The 14370-nt window shown below is 44.3% G+C and overlaps 1 protein-coding gene across 1 annotated transcript in view; it reads right to left on the reverse strand.

The window, feature by feature from the left end:
- Ift140 (intraflagellar transport 140) overlaps nucleotides 1–14370 on the reverse strand; it is a 107983-nt gene that overhangs the window by 63951 nt on the left and 29662 nt on the right. Inside the window, exons 11-17 of the mRNA XM_008856181.3 lie at nucleotides 14076–14279; nucleotides 13642–13714; nucleotides 11536–11627; nucleotides 7103–7230; nucleotides 6496–6613; nucleotides 3472–3602; nucleotides 1192–1360 (exon numbers count right to left, since the gene is read on the reverse strand). Coding sequence (XP_008854403.1) covers nucleotides 1192–1360; nucleotides 3472–3602; nucleotides 6496–6613; nucleotides 7103–7230; nucleotides 11536–11627; nucleotides 13642–13714; nucleotides 14076–14279 — 915 coding nt within the window. The remainder of the gene's footprint in view (nucleotides 1–1191; nucleotides 1361–3471; nucleotides 3603–6495; nucleotides 6614–7102; nucleotides 7231–11535; nucleotides 11628–13641; nucleotides 13715–14075; nucleotides 14280–14370) is intronic.

The raw sequence follows: 14370 nt of genomic DNA on the forward strand, positions 1-14370 counted from the left end.
TATTGAATAGGTTAATGCTGTTGTAATGAAATGCTTCTTCTAATTAAAAAAAAAGGAGGTGAAGGGAATTCAGAGCGTCTCCTCACTACATAATATGAACTCTTACAACTGCACATCATTGTCACAAAGGACAAACACTATTAAGAACTATTTAATCAAAAGGCCAGAAAATCACCCTCTCATAGATATGCCTTCTTCTGTTCCTAGTCATTGTCTGCTGTTCTCATTGCTTCCTGAAGTTGTCACCTTGCCTTCTATCTGGAAAATTCCTCTGGCAATCTGTTTCCTTCATTACAATGACAGAGAAGCTCCCTCAATCTATTTTATTACTGGCAATTGAGGGTCAAGGACACAATTTGCTTCTGAGATCCTCAGGGTACTGACACTGACTACAGATGGTCTTAGGGGCAGGTTCTCATCATTCTGGTGAGGGAAATTCCTCTGGCATGAAGACAAGTCCTGAAGCTATAGAATGGTCTTCCCTATGGTGACTTATTTTAGAGACCTGCACACAAATTGCTCCAAGAGCAAGTTGGGTTACAGAGGCACGTATTGATGGGCTTTCCAAGGCATATCTGACATCTTGCAAGACATAAGCCTTGGAAACTGTCAGACTCTCAGTCCCTAGCAAGGTGCTGTTCTGGAGCTAAGAGTGCATCTACATAGAGATAGAGCCCCATAGAGGTGAGAGAACCAGTGGGGAGGGCAGACACAGTGAGTGAGGTCAGGATGCTGAAGGGAGAAAGAGGATTCCAGCTCATTTCAGACTGAATCTCAGCCTGTGCTAACACTGAGGGTTAGTTCATACTGATTGTTTCCATAAAGAGCTCTGTCCCACAGAGAAATAGTAACATAATAGTTAAAAGAATCAAGAAAACAATATTTGGAGTCAGACCAGGCAGAAAGTGTGGAGCAAACTATGGTGTGAGCACAATAAGGAGAGTGTACTACTAAAGAGACATACCTCACAACACAGCTTTGCTATGGCTCAAGATAGGTCTACTATCAGTCTATGGAAACTATCTTGATGTCACAGTTGACACTTCATTCAGTGGGAGACATGAGGTAGACACTGCACTTCACGTGGATAAATTTTCCTAGTAACTCTTGATAAACCTTGTCATGAAGACTCTATCTGGCAAACAGTTATCATGCATACCTAAACATGTAACACAGCAAAGTAATAGGTACCTTGTGGTGTGTGCCATCTTCCACATGTGGCTGTTTGTCTCCAGCCTGCAGCTGGGCTCCAGGAGCTTCCTGTAAGGCCTCACACACAAAAAGCCTGGGCTCACTCTGATCCCAGAAATGGTTTACAGGAATGTAATTTGCCAATTTCTCATGCATAAAGCTGTGGCTCCTAAAACAGAAGGAATTTGTCTCCAACTCTGAGAAGAACATTTCTATTATCATTAACCATATCCACTCAAGGTCTTATCAGTCACTGTCACCAGGTGACACTATCTGCAGGTACATGGTTTCTGGAGCACCACTGTGCCTCCCAGTGCCACACGTCCTGTCAGAGCACACCCTTTCAGACTCTGAAAACTGGGTAAAAGGGAAGGATCCCAGTGAAGTCTGGTTTGGGGGACATGGAACATGATGCTCAGATGGAGCAGTGGACTCAGATGTCTCCTGAGAGGTGACCTCAAGCAACCCTGTACATGGCATTTTCTAATTTTACCATAGTCTCTAATCTATATAATATCATATTTCATGGGCCCAGAATTTGATTAAGCACTATAGAAGATCAATGAACTAAATGACAAAAAATGTATATATTAAAAGAAGATGGGTGTGGTGGTACACACTTTTAGTCTCAGCTATTTGGGAGGTGAAGGCAGGATAATCACTTGAGTCCAGGAGTTCAAGGATAGCCTGGGTAACATTGTAGGAAAATACCTCAAACACAAACATACAAAAACAACTCAACACCATTAGGTGAGGGAGATAGTAGTCCTTACTTGCCACCCCTCGAGGAGTGGGGTAAACCAAGGATGGAGTGTGGGACTGCTGGGCTCATTGGCTCTTGGTAGCTATGTAGGACCCAGTTCTACAGGAAACAATACCCCTCACGGATGCCACCAGAACCAGCACTGGCAGTATTCCTACAGGCCATGGCCTGATTGTGCAGGAATGATGCAATAAGCAGAGACTTTTGGACAGAGCATATATCAAGGGCCCATAGAATGCCAGACTCAAGTTGTCTCCTCTGAAGAGAGACTGGCCTGGCAAGAGATGCAGAATGTGAAAAAGGAATGATGCCTATTCCAGAAAGCGGAATCATGAAAGCCAGGCAGAGTTCAGTGAAAAACATTCATTAAAAGACAAAAATTAGGGGCTGGAGAGATGGCTCAGCAGTTAAGAACACTAGTTGTTCTTGCAGAAGACCCGGGTTCGATTCCCAGCACCCACATGGTAGCTAACAACTGTCCATAACTCCAGTCCCAGGAGATCTGACAGCTTCTTCTGACCTCCGCAGGCATTGCACAACATGGGTGCACTTACCTACATGCAGGCAATACATGCATACACATAAAATAAAAATAATAAATAAAATTAAAAAAAGACAAAAATAAATGGGATTTGGTAGTAGGGAGTAAAGGAAAGTTAATTCCATAGATTTAGACCTGGTAACAGAAAACTCTGGGAAATGGGCTGCAATTTCAGTGAGAAGTTCAAAGATTTATGTTCTAAGCAAATCTGGGGTACAATTAGGTATAAAAAGATGAGGGTATTGAAATAGGATATCAACAGAGGTGAAAGGTAGAGTCCAACAGATTAAAGAGAGCTCCTAAGAAGGATCTGATGAGGCAGGCAGGATTCAGGGAGAGAGACAGAAGGATTCAGGGCAGACTGCAAAAGTGGATTTGCATCAAGAAGGGACCTGATAGAACAATCATCAGCTAACAATCACTGTAACTCCAGTTCCAGGGGAATCCAACACCCTCTTCTGACCTCCTTGGGCACTGCACAACATGGGTATACTTACATGCATACAGGCAATACACTCATACACATAAAATAAAAATAATAAAGCTGGGTGTGGTGACACAAGCCTTTAATCCCAGCACTTGGGAGGCAGAGGCAGGAGGATCTTTGTGAGTTCAAGGCCAGCCAGGTCTACATAGTGAGTTCCAGGTGTAGGAAAGGATTTTCTTAATCGGACAGAATTTGCTCAGAAATTAAGGTCAGCAATCAACAAGTGGGACCTCATTAAACAAAAAAGCTTCTGTTCAACAGAGGGAACAACAAATCTAGTGAAGAGGAAGTCCACAAGAGTGGGAGAAAATCTTCACCAGCTACATATATAACAGAGGATTAATATTCAGAATATACAAAGAACTTAACAAACCAAAAATAAATAAATGAATAAATAAATAAATAAATGAAAAACAGCTTAGCAACAAACTTCTAGGAAATTGAACAGTAGACAAATATTGCATTCAACAATTTTAACTACATTCTTACTCATTAGTCTTTTGCTCGCTAAAGGGCAGTGACTCCATCTGACCAATCTGTCCAGTCTTGAAGTCAAAGATGGTCATTGTGTCCATCTCAACATCATAAATGTAGATTTTGGAATCAGGAATGTTGTCAGCCTAGGAAAGAGAAGACAGAGTGGCTCAGGGAGTGGCCTGGGCCATCACTGCAGGGACTGTGTTCTGGGACTGACACAGCATGTGCTTGAGGAAAACATGTCTATTGTCAGCTACCTCTGCTTCTAGGGGAAGGTGCACTGTTAGACCCGTAACTTGAACATCAACTTCCCTATGCCCACTGAAAGTTTTCAAATTACTCGTCTATATATTATAATTTTAGAGGACAAAATCTAAAATTGCTGAGCTGTTCCTAGTTTTGACTGGAGATGTTTTCTTAGCTGAGATAAGACTAACCAAGGCAATCAGAAGGAATCTGGATTCTGATGACGCATACTCATACAGCTGAATGGAAATGACATAAACTTCATAAAGATGGAGGATGGCAATCATTCCCGTTTGGCAGCTGACACCTGAAGTAATGAGTAGTGTTCATAGTACAGGCTAGGAGCAAGAGCATCATGAAGTTTGGTTGCTCCTGCTGTGCTGCCCACTGCTCATACGTACCATGGAACTTCCAAGGTGGTGGTTCCATTCCAAGTTCACAGCAGCACCATTCACAAGAGTGAGAAGGAAGTCACAAAAGACATGGACAAATCAATGGAGACAAAAAAAACCCCATGTGGTCTATGCAAACAACGCAGGCATAGAAGGAATGAAGCACTGATAACATGCTACAATATGGATGAGCCTCCAAATGCTAAACTGGGTAAAAGAAGCCTGTATCAAAAGGCCACATACTGTATGATTCCATTTGTATGAAATATTTAAAAAGGCAAATTCAGAGACTATAAACAGACTTATAGGTGATAGGAACTGAGATGGGAAATGGGAATGATGGTTAATGGATATGACATTTTTCTTTGGAATGAGATGTTTCAGAACTAGAGGAGATGACTGCACTATACTCTGAATATATCAAGTGCCACTGAATTGTTCACTTTAAATAGTTAATTTTATGTTATGTGACTCTTACCTCAAGTTTTTAGAGATCCTATTTTATTTTTTTTATTATTTTTTTTAAATTTTCTATCTTTTTGAGACAGGGTCTCCCTGTAGCCCCAGCTGGCCTGGAACTCACTATGTAGACCAGGCTGACCTGGAACTCACAAAGATCTGCCTGCCTCTGCCTCCCAAGTGCTGGGATTAAAGGCGTGCACCACCACGCCCGGCCTTAAAGATCCTATTTTAAGATTAAGAAATGTCAGCACCTAGAAGGGCACCTTGGGGTCTGTAATTGCTGAAGTAATGGTTCTCAAAAAATTTTTTTGATTTATTTGTATTTCATTCTATTTTATTTATTAATTATTTATTTGCCTGCATGTATGTAAGTGTACCCATGTTGTGAAATGCCTGCAGAGACCAGAAAAGAGTGTCAGATCCCCTGGAACTGGAGTTACAGAGGATTGTTAGCCTCCACATATGTGCTGAGAACTGAACCCAGGTCCTCCTGCAAGAGCAGCCAGTGCTCTTAACTGCCAAGCCATCTCCCCTGAAGCAATGTTTTGTGGTGGAATGAGGTGGGAACACACTGACCCATGCCCCAGCTAGCAGCATGAGCAGTTAAGAGTGGGCCCACCTGAGGGTCCTTCATATGACTGTCTCTGAAAACTGAACCTGGACCTGCTTTTCACATCAGAGGTGCTCAGTAAGTGGCTATGGAAGCAACAGAAAACAGGTAGATACTCAGTTCTACCTTGGATTCAGACCTGGCTGCCCTGGGTGGTCTAGACTCAGGAGCAACAGAGTCGTCCTGGATTCTGGCAACCCCCATTTCATGACAACATATAAGGATGTCTGAGGGCTGAGGATGCCCTCTTTTCACAGTTCCAAATGTTCCCTGCCCAGATTCAGTGGTCTTTCTCCTACCAGGTCTCATATAGCTGCCTGCCTCACACTGCTGCCACTTTATGCCCTTATTTTCTTTTGTATTTTACACCACGGTGGGGTGCTCCCATTCTTTCTAACCTTGCTCTAGCCAAGCTGTCACCAAGGTCAGGATGAGCTGCAGCACACACTGGGCTGATACTGAATCTTTCATTATAAAATTGGGGCAGCAGGACATGCAAAATACAACTGATGATGTTCCTACTGTAACCTTATTGTTTCTCAATTCTTTCTTTTGGATACTTGCAGAGGAAAGCACCATGCACATGTATACATGAAAGAAGCTGAGGAAAGGGAAGAGCTGGGCTCAACTCCACACTTTTCTCCACTGTACTCAGGATCAGTAGCCTGGTTAATTCAGCATTATTCTCGGACAGAGCTCCCACTAGTGGGCACAATTTGGAAGGCAACCCTGGGCTTCTCATGCCCACAAGCAGTGCTGGGGGGACACACATCCAGAACTTAAGGGCACTCATAGAAATCTTCATTCTAGCAGGCACTAGAATGGTAAATGGGATGTGACTCCCTGAAAAAGGCAAGAAAATGAAACTCTGTCACAAGTTTAAACAATAGAGCACACTATAGGCTTAACTGCTGAGGAAGAAATTATCACCCCTTCTTGTACCAAAGAGTTTACCTGGATGATGAAGAAAACAATCAGAAGTAAAGGGCAAAGGACTCTGAGGAAGACACAACTATTTCTGATGAAAATAAGGAAAGGCAAGAAAAGACAGAAGGTGTGTGCAAGTGAGGGTGTAAGAACAGGGCATGTGCCAAGATAGAAGCAGGCAAGAGAGGGCTGAGGGAAGGTGGGAAGGTGAGGAGGGAGATGAAGCAAGGAGGGACCAGCCAGAGGCTAGATATAAAGACCCAATAGACCCATCAAGGAGAGCATAGACAGAACAGGTGGCCATGAGCCTGGCAGGGGTCACAGACACAGACAGCTCCTCCAGGAGGTCCTTGCTACCAGTTAGATCAGTAAGAAGGCCATGAGGGACAGCAGGCTTACCATGCTGAGGAGGATGCTGATCTTGTTCCCGTTGGCACTGCATCTAAGAGAAGCAATGCTCCCAATCTCAGGGACCAGCTGAGCCAGGTTCTTACAGCTGCAATGCACCTTTGCTTCTCTGTTTGAGGAGAGACAAGATGACCTTAGCATGAGGCAGAAGTTCCCTTTTAGCACCCTTTTGCTGCCTACTGGCCCTATGCAGGTCACAGAAAGGACCTGTTTGACTGCTGAGACCTCAGCTCACACGTTCTGCTCAGCTCATTGCTTTCCACATTGTGCATGTGAACCCCAGTACAGGAAAAATAAGGGCTAACTTTTTAGACTCAATAAAAGGCCTCTTCTAAACTACAGAAGAAAATGAGGTGTCATGTGAGATAAGAACCTAAGATTTCTGACACTGTTCCCATTTTCTGCTTACCACACTGTCTCCTAATTTAAAAAAAAAAAAATCTAATACTTAGCTGGGCATTGTGGTGCATGCCTTTAATCCCAGTTCTCAGGAGGCAGAGACAGGTTTGAGTTCCAGGCCAGCTGGGGCTACAAGAAGACTGCCCCCCAATATATATATATATAAATTAAAATACTTCTGTTTGGATGAAAACTGTACCTTCTAGAAAGATCAAAGCTTTTAAAATGAGCTAAGTCTGTCCCTGCAACCAGGAAAGTCCCACAGACGTCCAGGAAGCAGGGGCTCCCCTCAGTCTCAGCGAACGGTAGGAGCTGTTTGACAGTCCCCTGGGGAAAGAAGATTAAGTTTAGGACTGAACTTCCATGACCATTCCACTTCCACTTCTGAATTTTATTCACCTTGTATATTCCACTCACTCATCCAATACATGGTGTTTCTTGATGGGCTAGTGTATACCCACACTGCACTAACTTAGTGCCCCAGAAAGATAGGGCACTGTCCTCCAGACAGTCTTGGTTCCACGAGCCTAGAAGCAAGTCAGGTCAAGGAGTAATGATAAACAGGATGCTGGCTAGGCATGACAGTGCAAGCCTTTAATCTCAGCACTCAGGAGGCAGAGGCAGGCAGATCTCTGTGAGTTCAAGGCCAGCCTGGTCTACATACTGAGTTCTAGGCCAGTTGGATTTACAAAAGACCAAAACAAAACAAACAAAACAAAACAAAACACAGGATGTTCAGCTGAGAGGTACTTTATGGGCATGCACAGGATGCAGGAAAGTAGCAGGAATAGACTATGACCTGGCATTGTGTTAAAGTCCCAGTGATAACTTTATACTGCCAGTGTCAGGTGCATGGTCATCTGGGTAGGGAGGTAGGGAGAGGATGCTCTAGCAGGGTGCTTCTCACATTCTGGGCATATACCACTTGTGAAAGGCAATTCACAATAAGCTCCACACTTACTCATAACATATCCATGCTTTCTGTATCTTATACTTCCAATAAAATGTTTAAGAAATAAAAGTCTAGCTGGGTGTGGGGGCACACGCCTGTAATCCCAGCACTCAGGAGGCAGAGGCAGGTAGATCTCTGTGAGTTCGAGGCCAGTCTGGCCAGCTGGGACTACAGGGAAACCCTGTCTCAAAAAGACAAAAAAAAAAAAGTCTGTCCTACGGGCAACATTCAAAATGAGGAACAGGTCAGCTACCTGAAGAGGCCAAAAGAGGGGGCAACACATACTGAGCAAGTGTCTCTGTGTCTAGGATTCTTAAAGCTGATGTGTCAGCAGGAATGAGCAATGGAGACTGGAATGCTCTGAGGGTAGGCAAGTGAGGAGAGATCACTTGGCTTTATTACTGTTAGAAGGAGGCAAGGACTCTCAAGTTCAAGTTCACCTAGACCTGTTCTATTTCTATAGTTTCCACTTCTCAGGCACTATAACAAACCCAGTCTGCAGTTAGGAGAACCCCATTTCTTTTCCTTCTGTAGTCCCCTTCATTCAAAAACCACTGCCTGAGACAATTCTTAGAGTCTCTCATGGGTGCATCTCCCAGGTCTCCATCACCTTCACCAACTAGCTAGTTTTCCCATCATACTGGCATATAAGTTATAGTCTAAGAAAAACCAACACAAAACCAAAAAGAGATCAAGTGTGGTGATGTACGCCTTTAATCACAGCACTCAAGAGGCAGAGGCAGAGGCAGACAGATCTCCGTAAGTTTAAGGCCAGCTTGATCTACTTTCAAGTTCCAGACCTATCAGGGCTATGTAGTAAGATTCTTTTTTATTTTTATTTTATGTTTACGAGCGTATTGCCTGCATGTATGTGAGTGCACCTGTGTTGTGCAATACCATGGAGATCAGAAGAGGGCTCCGGATTCCCCTGGAACTGGAGTTAAGGACGGTTAGTAGCCACCATGTGGGTGCTGAGAATCGAACCTGGGTCCTCTGCAAGAGCAGTCAGTGCTCTTAACCGCTGAGTCAACTCTGGGGGAGACACCATGATCAAGATCCTGTCTTTTTTAAAAAAAAAGGGGCAAACCAAAATATATCCTATTCCTATTAATAATCAACCCTTCATTGTCTTCAGGGTCCTTTGCAACTGGCCTACCAGCCTTCTGTCTCACTTACTTTCCATCCAGAGTTTTGGCTTCAGTCCTGACCATGTATAACCCACACTTCAGCCCTCTCTGGAGTAATGATGCAGAGGTCCAGAAAGGCACAGTGTCTGAAGTCACCTTATCACTGACCTAGACATTAGCATACATCTGCCTCCTGAAGAGGAAGGATCTGGAAGAACATGTCAGGTGTTCAATGGGGATGTGAGAGATCACTAGCATTTCCTCACTGGCCACAAGTAATACACATGCCTTCTGTAACTTTTAAAATGACAAACAGTGGGAGTGTGGCTGAATATACAGAATGTGCATGAGGCCCTGGGTTCTAGTCAAGCACCCAAGGGGTTGGGGAGGACTCGATTCCATGCCAGTTGTTGGTCCTACAGACAGGACCTTAATTGTTTCCTAGTAGGCCATTTCAACTTTCCCAGCATGCAGTTCAACTTTGCTGCACAGCAGTACCTCTACAGGTCCTTTTCTGCTATGACACAGCAGCCCCTTCATCTGTCCTGTGCCAGTCCCTCTCCCTCATCTCTATGTCCACAACAGTCACCTCATTCATGTCTTCCAAAGTCAGACCACAAACATTCAAGGACGGGGGTATCATACCACAGGCAAGGAGACACTTTGTTCTGTATGTAGGCTGCCCAGCAGGCCCTGGCCTTCTGCCTTTCAGCCTCTCTGCTCCCTTAAACCTACAGACTGTGGGAAAAAATGGTATCACTAGCTACCTATCAGTGCCTGTCTGTTATTTCCAGGGGTAGTGTTCAGGGAGCCACATGGTTCTTCCTCCTCATCTTCCCTCCACAATTCACTCTCCTACAAAGAGTTCTTCCTGTCCCTTCTCACTTTGGTAATCAGTCTTGTTTACTGATGGGACTGTCACCTAGAAGTGAACTTCAAGAAAGGGGCCTAGATTAGCAGTATGTGAGGTGCAAGGTCATGGATGTGGCAGCCCCAGTGAAGCACAATGGGTTCCAACAAAGAGCTCAGAGTTCAATACAAAAATCATATCATACCAGGGCTGGGGAAATGGCTCAGTTGGTAAAGTGCTTGCCTTATAAGCATGAGTATCTGAGTTTGGATTCTCAGAACCTATGTAAAGCCAGACACAATGGCATGCCCCTAAATTCCAGCAATGGTAAGATGGGAGGCAAAAACAGGCAGATCTCTGCAAGCTTGTGGGACAGCTAGCCTGGCCTATGTGGTGGAGCTCCAGAGTTCCAGGGTAGTGAGAGACCTTGCCTCATACAAAAAGTTGAAGGGGCTTAAGGACCTACACCCGAGGTCATCCTCAGACCTCCCCATATGTACCACACACATACATAATACCCCCTCAAGACACACAGTCACTCAACTGACTGCTAAAACCAGAGACATGCTCTCAATCTTGTCATAGAACATAACTGTACATAGTGGGTTGAACAGCTGCCTACCGAAAGATACTGTTTCTCAAACCTTATTGCAAAAGGGTTTTTTGCAGATGTGACTAAATAAGGATTAACTTATTTTTGTGGTGCTGGGGATGTAACTCAGGGCTTTGTCCATGCTAGACAAACACTCTACTGATCCACATTCCTGGTCCCAAGACTTTTAAATGAGATCACTTTGACTTAGAGTGGGTCCTAAACCCACTGACAAGTGTTTTGTTTACCATGTTGTGAATGGAACTCAGGGCCCTGTCCATGCAAAGCACATGATCTGACACTAAACTGCACCCCGGTGAAAGTGTTTCTATCAGACATAGAAGAGAAGACACAGATACTGAGAGAGGCCATGTGAAGAACAGGACAGAGTACAGGAAAGTCTCTGAGCCAAAGATATGGACACCAAGGATTGACAGCACCACTGGCTCCTGGAAACCTGGAGAAGCTGGAACAGATTTCCCAGCAAAGTTTCCTGAAGGAACCTACTCTGACCAACCTAGAAACAGAATTTCATTTCCAGAACTGTGAGAGAACAAATTTGTTGTCTTCAGCTACTCGGTTTGTGGCAATTTGATGCAGCAGCAACTGGAAGCTGTGTCAGCACCAAGTTCTAGTGGGACAGAGTGGGATGCAAAGGGGAAGGATGTCTGACTCAGATGCTATATCCTCAGATGTCTGTCACCTCAGAGGCCAGCACTGCTCACATCTTGGTTTCACCCTCACTCACATGTAGGGAATGGCTCATCCAGAAACTTTATGATCTAAATGACAGCTATGTCACCTACAGGATGTGTGTTAAATCCAGCAAACATTTCTTCCCATTTGATAGCCCTTATAGTCAAGGTACAATAAAATGGTCTTTTCCCCTGCAAAAGGCCCTGGGCCTGCCTCTCTGTTTCAGAGGTCACAATAGCCATGGATAGGGAGGCTAATCCAAAATCCATTTTCCAGTGAGCCACCTGATGGGGAAAATCTGATTTAGCTAGATGAAGCCAATAAAAGGCCTTGGGTTAATCTAGAGATAGCATTTTCAGTTCTGCTATAGCTTTCTTTATCATCACAGTATACTCACTGTACAACAGCTCCTTACCTGCCAGGTCCGAACTTGAATTCGGTTTGGCTCCACTGTATAAACGCTTTCCTCATGCATTGCTAACACTGGGGTCTCACACAAGAAGGTTCCTGAAATGAAAAATGAGCATCAAAACACCAGCAGTGGAGTTAAAGTACCTTGTGTGGGATCCCCAGTCAGCTTGGCCTTCATGCTAGCTCTGTGAGGGCAGTTTACTTCAGTCTTGCAGATGAGCAGAACAAAGTTCCAGAACAAAAAAAGAAAAACTTAAAAATATAATACTAACAGGGGCTAGAGAGAGGGCTCAGAGGTTAAGAGCACTGACTGCTCTTGCAGAGCACCCAGGTTCGATTCCCAGCACCCACATGGTGGCTATGAACTGTCCTTAATTCCAATTCCAGGGGAAATTGAAGCCCTCTTCTGACCTCTGCGGCATTGCACGACACACGTGCACTCACATACATGTAGGCAATACACTCATACACATAAAATGAAAATAATATTTAAAAAAAATATATATATATATAATACAAACAAGAAAATGTAGTAAAAAAAAAAGGTAAGAGGGAAAAAAGGAAAGTCTACTCTGAGTACAGGGAAATATGTTGGCCCGTTGGGGCCTGGGTCTTCTCTGAAGATTCTGCACTCCTTCACACCCTCCCTGCTCAGTAGTCACACCTCTTGGTAGTAGGTGATCCCAGCAGCACAGCACCTATGACAATACAACCAACTGGGAAGTGCCTGCCCATGTCATGAAGAACTTTGGAAACTCAATGCCCTAGTCAAAGGTGCTGAAGAAATTAGTCAAGGAGGGACAATGCACATGGAACAGAAGACATCTCAGTATTTACCTTACTGGTCATTATTGGGACAAGGAGCTCATCTCTGCTTCTTGGGACTCACATTAAAGAGGGGAGGTGGCATATAAATTTATGTATAGTACAAGCAGTGTGACAAATATTATCAGAGAACTTCAGACAACAAAGTGTTAAGGGAGAAAAAAAAAAAAAAGAGTGGGAAAGATGTGAGAGAGTGAAGTAGTAACCAGTGGCAACATCCCAGAGAGGTAAAACAATCAAGGAGGTGATCACCCTTGGAAAAGCACAACAGTCAGTCTCCTAGGAGGTAAAAAGAGCCCAGAGGTATAGGTGGGTAAGGGCAAGAATGGTATAGCATGTGAGTGGGAAGGGGTCACATCCCAATGGCTAGGTATTGTGGGAGCTGTAAGACCTGAAGATCCTTGCTCCTAACCCTAAGTCCCGTGAATACTGCCACATTTGACAATGGATGATAGAGGCTCACTGAAGAGTTTATTCTGGCCTGTCCAGGCAGGACCTAAACACAATCAACAGCAACGCTGGTGGGGGAGGGGATTGAAAATAGTGTTAATGTGACCAGAGAGACAAAGACTGGAGCACTGTGACCAGAAACTAAGGTCTAAAGTACCCAGCAGAAGCTAGAAGAAGCAAAGTAAATCCCCTTGAGGACTTAAGGAAATTGGCTTTGTTTGCTGGATTCTCTACTTCTGGCCTTTGAAACTACAAGAGAAGAAATTTCTGTTGTTTTAAGCACCAAGCATGAAGTCATTTGTTATAGTAGCACCAGGAAACTCATATAGGTGTGTGGAGGACGAAGGTAGCCAGATTAAACAGAGGAAGCTGGAAAGATTGGTGAGATGTAGAGACTGGATCTAAGATTGATGGATCATCTGTGAAGATCCAAATGAGATATTCAGAGGCTGGTCCTGGGCATCTGTGGCTCATAGCAATGCCTGGCTTAGAATCTCTTCAGAGGATGGGTATGTAAGTGGCCCCTTAGAAGGAACCCAGTTGTTTGTTTATGCAGCCTTGTTTCTGAGTTGTTTAGGAGTTCCCGATGCCAGGAGGGTTTACTGACCCAGAGTCTCACTGTACTTCTCAATTACCCTGACCACTTCACAGGATGCATCCCAAGAAGCCCTGGCAATAGGGACAGAAGTTGCATCATTGGCTCTGGAAATTCAGGCACAGTAATGAGAGCTGACTCAAGGGTCTCACCAGCCGTGTGCCAGCCTCTTCATGTCCTATTAGGAGATGAGGCAATAACTGAGCTGTGGAGGTCAGCTGGAGGTGTGAAGACTCTAACCTGCATTCCGTAAGGTGGATTCTGAAGGCTCAAAGATTGCTACCTGTTTTCCATTCCAGACAGCCACAGCACCCTAAAAGAAACATGGATGTCCAAAAGCAAAGGTCAGGAGGAGTGTAACACACATTTTTCAAAACCTGCCTTCTTCCTTCATTACTGAGTGTTGCCATGCTGTCAACCTAATATAGGCTCACTGAGCCCTTTGTGGATGCAGGTTAGGGCTGGTTTTCATGCTGTATAAAATGATTGTGTGTTTTTAGTATTTATTTTATGAATAGGACATGCACGGACATTCAGGATGATATTCTAGGGTGGAAAAGCTCGAGCTGCCACCCTGGCCCCTTACTGTCCTGATTTACCTTAACGACTGAGCAGCTCATTCATCTATGTAGAAAATTCTTGTGTGACTCCCATAGACCACCCTCAGTAGTTACCTTGGTGGTGAACACGCCACTGATGTGCATGTCAGTACACAGGCTGTGTGTGCCTCCTGTGGACAGGAAGGACACATTAACTAAGCTTGGTGAGATCTGCACAGCAGCCACTTGCTGGTGGAAGTGTGATGACATGGCTTGCTCACTGAGGATGGACACAGAGTTGATGCTGCTCACTGCCAAAAGGTTCTTCCTGGATCCCCACTTCAGTCCCATGTGGGAACCAAATGCATAAATAAAGGAGGAAAGACATAGTCAGGGAATATATGTGTTCCCTATGACAGTCCATAAGGCA

The sequence above is a fragment of the Nannospalax galili genome, unplaced genomic scaffold (assembly GCF_000622305.1).
Source record: "Nannospalax galili isolate Female #2095 unplaced genomic scaffold, S.galili_v1.0 scaffold668, whole genome shotgun sequence".
Taxonomy (NCBI): Eukaryota; Metazoa; Chordata; class Mammalia; order Rodentia; family Spalacidae; genus Nannospalax; species Nannospalax galili.